This window comes from Argiope bruennichi, chromosome 4, assembly GCF_947563725.1.
Source record: "Argiope bruennichi chromosome 4, qqArgBrue1.1, whole genome shotgun sequence".
Classification (NCBI taxonomy): domain Eukaryota; kingdom Metazoa; phylum Arthropoda; class Arachnida; order Araneae; family Araneidae; genus Argiope; species Argiope bruennichi.
Genome location: NC_079154.1, coordinates 128,746,234 through 128,756,206, shown reverse-complemented (window position 1 = coordinate 128,756,206; position 9,973 = coordinate 128,746,234). Strand labels below are relative to the sequence as shown.

Below are 9,973 nucleotides of genomic sequence, written 5' to 3'. Positions count from 1 at the left end.
GAATTTGTTCGGGAGCATTTCGAACTTCACCAGTGGAGAGTCTTTACGTTGTCTGTCACCATCTTCCTTTAAATTTACGGCGTCAAAAAATGTCTGTACAATATTACCTCCGTGCTTTATCAATCCCGAAACACCCTTTACACTCTTTTATGCTTCCTGTTCGCCTTCGGAGATTATACATGGCTCGACGTTCTCACATTCTTCCCTTTTGTGAGAGAGCTAAATCACTCCTCGAGGATTCGGAACTACATGATGTGAGTATTCATACATTTCATTTATTTGCATTTCCTCCTTGGGATTTACCACGGTTTTCCTTTTTAAATCCTTTTTATGGATTTGAGAAACCGACAACGGCCCCTGTAATTTTTCAAAACCTTTTTATGTCTCATCGCTCTCAGTATTCGACCCATATGCCTATTTTCACAGATGGTTCCAAGTCGGACGGACAGGTTGGGTGTGGTATCATTTTTGATACAGAAACAATAAGTTATCGTTTGCATACCTCTTTTTCAGTATTATCTGCTGAATTAATGGCAATTTTCTATGCGCTACAAACAGTATCTCTCTCTACTGAGCGTAAATTTTGTATTTACACCGACAGCATGAGTTCTTTGAAAACACTCTCCAATTTTCATAATCAAATACATCCTATCGTTCTGGAAATTCTGCACCTCTTAAGAACTCTGGAAAACAGGGACTACAAAATTTTATTTTGCTGGGTTCCGAGTCACGTTGGGATAACAGGAAATGAACAGGCTGACAACGCTGCGAAAACGGCGTCTTTGTTTATGCAGCGTGAGGTGCCATTTTACGATGCGAAGCAATTGTTTAAGCGTCGTATTAATGCTATATGGCAGGAATCGTGGAATCAACAAAACAGTAACAAATTATATTTTATTAGACCTACAATTACATTATGGGCTGCTCTTCCAGTGCGTGAGCTCGAAGTCAAATTGACTAGACTCCGCATTGGTCACACTCGTTTAACCCATAAACATCTTTTATTAGGCGATCGAGTTCCTTTTTGCTCAAGATGCCGAACGATTTTAACAGTTCTTCACCTTTTAATTGAATGCCCTGTTTTTAATCATCATCGTTTACGATTTTTTAATGATTCAACAGTGGACATGCAAATGCTTGTGGGGGAACATCCCCACAAAAATGTTTTTAAATTTTTAAAAGAAATTGGTTTATATCATCTTATTTAATACTTCGTTACCATTTTTTACTCTCGTTGCTAATTTTAAGAGTCATTGCCAAGTAATTTTTAATCGGTTTCTAATTTTACATAAAGACACGCTTTTTATATTATAACCATATGTCTGGCGCAGTATAGTCATCTATGGCTCTTGCGCCCTTAAATCCCACAATCCAATCCAATCCAGACACTTTTCTTTGGTGGAAGTCTGCGAGAGGCAGTTCAGACACAATTCGAGGCGGAAGTCTGCGAGAGGCAGTTCAGACACTTTTCTTTGGCGGCAGTCTGCGAGAGGCAGTTCAGACACTTTTCTTTGGTGGCAGTCTGCGAGAGGCAGTTCAGACACTTTTCTTTGGCGGCAGTCTGCGAGAGGCAATTCAGACACTTTTCTTTGGCGGCAGTCTGCGAGAGGCAGTTCAGACACTTTTCTTTGGCGGCAGCGTGGGACAGGTAGTTCAGACACAATTCGAGGCGGCAGTCTGCGAGCGGGAGTTCAGACAATTTTCTTTGGCGGCAGTCTGCGAGAGGCAGTTCAGACACTTTTCTTTGGCGGCAGTCTGCGAGAGGCAGTTCAGACACTTTTCTTTGGCGGCAGTCTGCGAGAGGCAGTTCAGACACAATTCGTGGCGGCAGTCTGCGAGAGGCAGTTCAGACACAATTCGTGGCGGCAGTCTGCTAGAGGCAGTTCAGACACAATTCGAGGCGGCAGTCTGCGAGAGGCAGTTCAGACACAATTCGAGGCGGCAGTCTGCGAGAAGCAGTTCAGACACAATTCGAGGCGGCAGTCTGCGAGAGGCAGTTCAGACACAATTCGAGGCGGCAGTCTGCGAGAGGCAGTTCAGACACAATTCGAGGTGGCAGTCTGCGAGCGGGAGTTCAGACAATTTTCTTTGGCGGAGGTCTGCGAGAGGCAGTTCAGACACTTTTCTTTGGCGGCAGTTTGCGAGAGGCAGTTCAGACACTTTTCTTTGGCGGCAGTCTGCGAGAGGCAGTTCAGACACTTTTCTTTGGCGGCAGTCTGCGAGAGGCAGTTCAGACACTTTTCTTTGGCGGCAGTCTGCGAGAGGCAGTTCAGACACTTTTCTTCGGCGGCAGTCTGCGAGAGGCAGTTCAGACACTTTTCTTTGGCGGAAGTCTGCGAGAGGCAGTTCAGACACTTTTCTTTGGCGGCAGTGTGGGACAGGCAGTTCAGACACACTTCGAGGCGGCAGTCTGCGAGCGGGAGTTCAGACAATTTTCTTTGGCGGAGGTCTGCGAGAGGCAGTTCAGACACTTTTCTTTGGCGGCAGTCTGCGAGAGGCAGTTCAGACACTTTTCTTTGGCGGCAGTCTGCGAGAAGCAGTTCAGACACTTTTCTTTGGCGGCAGTCTGCGAGAAGCAGTTCAGACACTTTTCTTTGGCGGCAGCTTGGGACAGGCAGTTCAGACACACTTCGAGGCGGCAGTCTGCGAGCGGGAGTTCAGACAATTCTCTTTGGCGGAGGTCTGCGAGAGGCAGTTCAGACACTTTTCTTTGGCGGCAGTTTGCGAGAGGCAGTTCAGACACTTTTCTTTGGCGGCAGTTTTCGAGAGGCAGTTCAGACACTTTTCTTTGGCGGCAGTCTGCGAGAGGCAGTTCAGACACTTTTCTTTGGCGGCAGTCTGCGAGAGGCAGTTCAGACACTTTTCTTTGGCGGCAGTCTGCGAGAGGCAGTTCTGACAATTTTCTTTGGCGGCAGTCTGCGAGAGGCAATTCAGACACTTTTCTTTGGCGGCAGTCTGCGAGAGGCAGTTCAGACACTTTTCATTGGCGGCAGTGTGGGACAGGCAGTTCAGACACTTTTCTTTGGCGGCAGCGTGGGACAGGTAGTTCAGACACAATTCGAGGCGGCAGTCTGCGAGCGGGAGTTCAGACAATTTTATTTGGCGGCAGTCTGCGAGAGGCAGTTCAGACACTTTTCTTTGGCGGCAGTCTGCGAGAGGCAGTTCAGACACAATTTGTGGCGGAAGTCTGCGAGAAGCAGTTCAGACACAATTCGAGGCAGCAGTCAGCGAGAGGCAGTTCAGACACAATTCGAGGCGGCAGTCTGCGAGTGGCAGTTCAGACACAATTCGATTCGGCCGTCTGCGAGAGGCAGTTCAGACACTTTTCTTTGGCGGCAGTCTGCGAGAGGCAGTTCAGACACATTTCGAGGCGGCAGTCTGCGAGAGGCAGTTCAGACACAATTCGAGGCGGCAGTCTGCGAGAGGCAGTTCAGACACAATTCGAGGCGGCAGTCTGCGAGAGGCAGTTCAGACACTTTTCTTTGGCGGCAGTCTGCGAGAGGCAGTTCAGACACTTTTCTTTGGCGGCAGTCTGCGAGAGGCAGTTCAGACACTTTTCTTTGGCGGCAGTCTGCGAGAGGCAGTTCAGACACTTTTCTTTGGCGGCAGTCTGCGAGAGGCAGTTCAGACACTTTTCTTTGGCGGCAGTCTGCGAGAGGCAGTTCAGACACAATTCGAGGCGGCAGTCTGCGAGAGGCAGTTCAGACACAATTCGAGGCGGCAGTCTGCGAGAGGCAGTTCAGACACAATTCGAGGCGGCAGTCCGCGAGAGGCATTTCAGACACTTTTCTTTGGCGGCAGTCTGCGAGAAGCAGTTCAGACACTTTTCTTTGGCGGCAGTGTGGGACAGGCAGTTCAGACACACTTCGAGGCGGCAGTCTGCGAGCGGGAGTTCAGACAATTTTCTTTGGCGGCAGTCTGCGAGAGGCAGTTCAGACACAATTCGAGGCGGCAGTCTGCGAGAGGCAGTTCAGACACAATTCGAGGCGGCAGTCTGCGAGAGGCAGTTCAGACACAATTCGAGGCGGCAGTCTGCGAGAGGCAGTTCAGACACAATTCGAGGCGGCAGTCTGCGAGAGGCAGTTCAGACACAATTCGAGGCGGCAGTCTGCGAGAGGCAGTTCAGACACAATTCGAGGCGGCAGTCTGCGAGAGGCAGTTCAGACACAATTCGAGACGGCAGTCTGCGAGAGGCAGTTCAGACACAATTCGAGGCGGCAGTCTGCGAGAGGCAGTTCAGACACAATTCGAGGCGGAAGTCTGCGAGAGGCAGTTCAAACACTTTTCTTTGGCGGAAGTCTGCCCTCTCAGGGGCTCACCTACTATAGGTGAGTACGGGTGTCCCAATCCCGAGGTACCCAGGGACCTTTACTCATTTTACGTTTATTCTCCCCTACAATTAGTGCTTTCTGCTTGATCCTTCCATCCCTCGACGGCAAGCGAGGGAGCTCTCCATGAGAAGCTGTCGCCGCTCTGTTTGCTTCTTGCTTCTCATGGACAGCCAAAACCCCACGTGTTGACCGTGCGTGGCAACCCATTAGACGGGTGGTGCACTGTTGGTCCCCATTGTATCAATTCGGTCGGTAGCTAACCACAAGAGTGGTTAGTCTGCTAGGGATCAAGCGAAGGGGTCACCTTCTGGGGCTCTGCGTTAAGGGTGGTAGACGTTCCTGGAAGTGGCTGATTCTGATTTCTGATTCTGATTTCTGATTTTGTGGCACAAGAGCCATATCTGGCTATGCTGCGCCAAACATATGGTTGAAGATAAAAAATATTCAGTGAAGTTCTAAAAAGTTAAAGTTAAATTTTCAAAAACCATGAAATGTGTAGATAAAATTGAACAAGTTAAATAAAATGGAAAACACCAATTTCTTTCAAGAAAGTAAAAATATTTGGGTGGGGATGTTCTCCCACCAAGTCACGAATGTTTGAAGATGATTTACCGAATAAACGTAATCGATGAGAATTAAAAATTGGACATTCTGATAAAATATGAATAACAGTTAAATTAACATCACACGCATTACAGACTGGACATCGCTCACCAAATAGAAGATGTTTATGTGTGAGGCGAGTATGGCCAATGCGAAGCCGAGTCAATTTGACGTCCAACTCGCGTACTGGAACTACCGGCCACAAAGTGATGTCAGGCTGAATAGAATGCAGCTTTTTAGAAATCTGCAAATCCCACGATTCTTTCCATAAATAAAAAATACGTTGAGAAATATATTTTTTTAAATCTGTGTACGGAATAGCTCGTTGTAGAGAAGTGGATGCTGTCTTTGCTGCAGCATCAGCAGATTCATTGCCAACAATGCCAACATGGCCAGGTAACCAACAAAATAAAATTTGGTAGTTCTGAGCTTGCAAATCTCTCCAAAGATGTAGGATATCTACAGCTAGTGGATGTGTTTTAGTATGAGGATGGCTGAGGGCCTCCAGAGCACTCATACTATCAGAATAAATGCAGAATTTGTGGTAAGTGAGGTTAGAAATTTTTTCAAGAGCAATCATAATTGCCATTAGTTCAGCAGTTAAAACTGAACACAAAGTACTCAACTGAAAGCTGCCTGTGTCCTCAGCAATGACGACAGCACAACCTACTTGATAAGCTGTCTTTGAGCCATCCGTAAAAACAGGAATGTGTGTAGAATATTCATTGCGGTGATATAGAAAAAGTTGCTGAAAGACAACAGATGAAGTGGTAGACTTGTCATAAGCGAGAAAAGGGTTAAGATATGATATTTCTGGGATATCCCAGGGTGGCAAAGCATAAGCGGTAGTATTATGAACCTGCAGATTTAAAATTCCTGGATCAGCGAAAGTCCTTGTTATCCTTTCACGAAAAGGTAGGATATTAGAAGGACGTGCATTATATAATCGTCCCAGGCCAATGGGTAAATTAATTCTACGAATAGGGTGATTGACAAAAGATTCAATACGGAAAAAATATAGTTCAGATAATTTTTTCCGTCTCAGATAAAGTGGAAGTTGATGACAGATCACATTCAAACTATGAACTGGTGATGTACGAAAAGCTCCAGAACATATACGCAAAGCACTGTTGTGTACTGTGTCTAAATTTCGGAGAACACCAGAACGAGCTGTACCATATATTTCGCATCCATAATCAATTCTCGACAGAATAACAGACTGATAGATACGAAGTAAAGATGTTCGATCTGCCCCCCATCTTGTAGTCGAGAGAACTTTTAGGATGTTGAGGGATTTTTCACACCTCTTTCGCAGATGAAGAACATGCGAAAGGAAAGTGAGTTTTCGGTCAAATATGACCCCTAAGAAACGTACTTCCTCAACGACTGGAATATCAACACCTCGAATTTGTATTACAGGATCAGGATGGAGACTCCGTTTCCGACAAAAGTGTACACAGCGGCTCTTTTCAGGGGAAAGCGTGTGTCCATTCTCATCACACCATGAAATTAGTTTGTTAACAGCCCTCTGAAGTTGTCGCTCTATTAAAACCATATTAGACCCCTGGCAGGAGACTTGTAGATCATCCACATATAGTGTTCCACAAACGGATGATGGTAAAACATGAATAATTTGGCTTATATGGAGAATAAAAAGGGTGACACTCAAAACACTTCCTTGAGGAACACCCTCACTTTGAATAAAATGATGAGAAAATGTATTACCAATACGGACTCGAAATGTCCGATATTTTAAAAAATTTTGAATAAAAACTGGCAAGTTACCTTTAAAACCAAAATCTCCTAAAGTACGGAGGATGCCATACCGCCACGTACGATCGTACGCCTTTTCTATATCGAAGAATATAGAAACTAGATGGTTTCTCCGGACGAATGCATTTCGAATTTGAGATTCAAGCATAACCAAGTTGTCATTGGTAGAACGTCCTCGACGGAAACCACTTTGGAAAGGTGAAATATACCCATTTTTCTCCAGTTCATAGAGTAAACGGGCATTTACCATGCGTTCGAGCGTTTTACAGAGACAACTAGTTAAAGCAATTGCCCTATAGTTTGAGGGATTGGTAGGAACCTTTCCAGGTTTAAGGATAGGTATCACAATGGCTTCATACCATTGTTCAGGAAAAATTTGCTCACTCCAGATTCTGTTGAACAGGTTCAGGAGATGCAAAAGAGAGGTTTCGTCTAAATGGCGAAGCATACTGTAGGTAATCCCGTCGACACCTGGGCTAGTATCTCGAGTACGAGAAAGAGCGTTCCTTAATTCCACTATCTTAAAGTTATTGTTATAAGAGAGGACCATGCGGGTTCTAAACTTCAAAGGCACTTGTTCAGCTTGTCTCTTAATCGCACGAAAAGTCGGATTATTAGGAACAGAGCTTGAAACATCAGCGAAGGTTTCTCCAATAACATTTGCAATATCAAGTGGCGAGGAATATGAAGCCGTTTCTGTATTTAAGATGGGGAAAGCGAATTCTTTATAAATTCCGTTTGCCGCTTTAACTTTCTTCCACAACTGTGCACTAGATGTATTGGAAGTGATGGTGGATATAAAACTTTGCCAAGATTCTTTTTGACTGCGGCGCCGAATTCGACGAGCATTTGCTCTTGCTCTTTTAAATGCAACAAGATTTTCCGTGGTAGGATACCTGCGGAAAATACCCCAACATTTTCTTTGTTCCTTATAAGCATTACGACATTCATCATTCCACCATGGTTTGCGAAATTTGCGTGGAAGAGGGGTACGCTTTGGAATTGAAGCATCAGCGGCCTTAATAATGCAATCAGTGACATTTTGGACAGCCTCACTAATATCGGCAAATGAAATCATTTCTTCTGTAATCAATGCAAGCTTAGTAAATGTAGCCCAATCTGCTTTTTAGAAAATGTATGTTGGTGGGCTTTGCACCAAATTACTATTATCATCATGAGAGATGACAAGAGGAAAATGATCACTACTATGTAAATCGCTTTCAACTGCCAAATTCAATAATGGGAAAATTGCCGGAGAGCAAATAGCGAGGTCAAGGGAATGGAAAGTACGAGTGGGTTCATGAAAGTATGTCTTTTCGTTGTTATTGAGCAGACAGAGACAGTTATCAGAAATGAATTGTTCTATCTGTCGCCCACGGGAGTTAGTGCTATCCGAACCCCACAAAGTACTATGCCCATTAAAATCACCAAGCAAAATGAAAGGAGTTGGAAGCTGATCAACCAAAGTATTCAAATCGTCCTGCGAAATAACCCCATTTGGAGGCAAGTAAAGGCAACAGACCGTGACTAAGGATTTGACATGAATCTGCACAGCCACAGCTTGCAAGTTAGTGCGTAGATTAAGGATAGTACTGGGATAAAAGTTGGAGGTTAAAATGCACACTCCACCAGAGAATGATGCACCAGTTTCGTTATCCTTCCTTGCACAATTATAACCTCTTAATTTGAAGTGAATATTTTGTTTCAAAAATGTCTCTTGAAGAGCTACGCAAACAGGATTTGATTTATTAATGAGAGCTTTGATGTCAGTTAGCTTTGTCCGAATGCCGCGACAATTCCACGAGAGAAAGGTACCCATTAAGAGAGTTTTTTAGCGTGGGAATTATAAAGGGCGTTAGTTTGAGTTGGCGTTATTTCGCAACTCATTTCAAGGTCATCCTCCTCTTCGTCGGATGGATGGAGAGCAATTGAATCAGGACTTTTGGACAATCCTCCAAAAATAGTAGGTAAATCCTTTTGGACTGTCCCCGTAGTTGCAAGTCCCAGAGCAACCGAATTTCGAATATTGGATTTTTTCAATTTTGATTTAAATTTTTCCGAAATCATTTCTTGTGAAAGGCCGTGTTTCGAAAGCTTTAATTTAAGAGCACGTGGAGGCTTTGGTTTTGGTTTACGTTTCGGTGGATCGTGAGATTCAGGAGCACTGTTTGTGGAAGGTTCTGTATCAGATTCGGATGTTTTTGCGGGAGGAACTTTTTCAGCAACAATCTGCACACAATTTTTACATGAACAGTTTTTACAATATGATTTTTTAACAGCTGATGCATAGCTGACCCCAGGGGAAGGTGTCTGTGCCTCGATTTTTCTTTTCGCTTCTGGATAAGAAATTTGTTCTTTTGTTTTCAGAGTTATAATTTCTTTTTCCAACCTCCAACGTGGACATGATCTGGAAAAGGAAGTATGTTCGCCATCACAGTTGACGCACTTTTCAGATGAGGTGCACTGCTGGCTATCATGTCCTTTCTCTGCACAACGGGCGCAAGTAAGTGTCCCGCGGCAGGTGATCTTAGAGTGCCCAAAACGTTGGCATTGAAAGCATCTCAGAGGGTTAGGTATAAAAGGACGCACTTTCAATCTCATATATCCTATTTTAACTACTTCTGGCAAAGTAGGCATTTGGAAGGTAAGAACGAGGTGCTTTGTAGGGAGGAGTTGTCCATCCCGCCGAATTGAGATACGGCGTACATGTATCACTCCTTCAGGTTTTAGGTCATTTGTAATTTCTTCAATTGATGTATGAAATAACTCCCCACATGTAATAACACCTTTAGAAGAATTAAGAGATGTATGCGCGCTTACAGAAATGGGAATTGTAGCCAATGCTTTCAGTTTGAGAATTTGATGAGATTGTTTTCGTGAATTAACTTCCACCAACAAATCTCCCGAACGAAGTTTGCGAATGGCAGAAACTTCCCCAAGTGTTCCAGAAACGGCTTTTTCTACAAGGAACGGAGAGACCGTGTGAAATGTCTCTTTATTTTCAGAAAGTCTTTTAATGACAAAAAAATGGTCGTAATATTTTTCTGTATTTTTAAATGTCGTTTGTTGATTTAAGTTTTTAGGCCCCATACGATATGATAAGTGATTCGGGTCCGACGGCACCGCCCACCACGGAGCCCAACAAGGGAAGGCAGCCACCGGCTCTGGATATTTCCAACCTCGGTACTTACCCTAGTGCTAATCGGTACCTATACGCTGGGAGCTACCCCCGGGGACAGTGACCACCCTTAACGCCAAGCCCAAGG

General features: G+C 44.6%; 1 protein-coding gene across 1 annotated transcript; it reads right to left on the bottom strand.

Moving 5' to 3' along the window:
• Positions 1-5,126: 5,126 nt before the first annotated feature.
• On the bottom strand, positions 5,127-7,785 carry LOC129966444 (uncharacterized). Its single transcript, XM_056080868.1, has 3 exons — positions 6,720-7,785; positions 5,249-6,476; positions 5,127-5,151 (listed from the first exon to the last, which is right to left on the bottom strand). The coding sequence occupies exons 1-3, from the start codon at positions 7,783-7,785 to the stop codon at positions 5,127-5,129; spliced, it is 2,319 nt and encodes a 772-aa protein (XP_055936843.1).
• Between the last annotated feature and the right edge of the window lie 2,188 nt (positions 7,786-9,973).

Bases quoted from the DNA above. Each gene is read 5' to 3' on its own strand.
- LOC129966444 (XM_056080868.1), bottom strand. From the start codon at position 7,785: ATGATTTCATTTGCCGATATTAGTGAGGCTGTCCAAAATGTCACTGAT. The intron at 6,477-6,719 runs GTAACTTGCCAG...TGGTTTTAATAG, and splicing joins AGGAGATTTTGGTTTTAAAG to AGCGACAACTTCAGAGGGCT. The intron at 5,152-5,248 runs GTACACAGATTT...CATTCTATTCAG, and splicing joins TCTCTACAACGAGCTATTCC to CCTGACATCACTTTGTGGCC.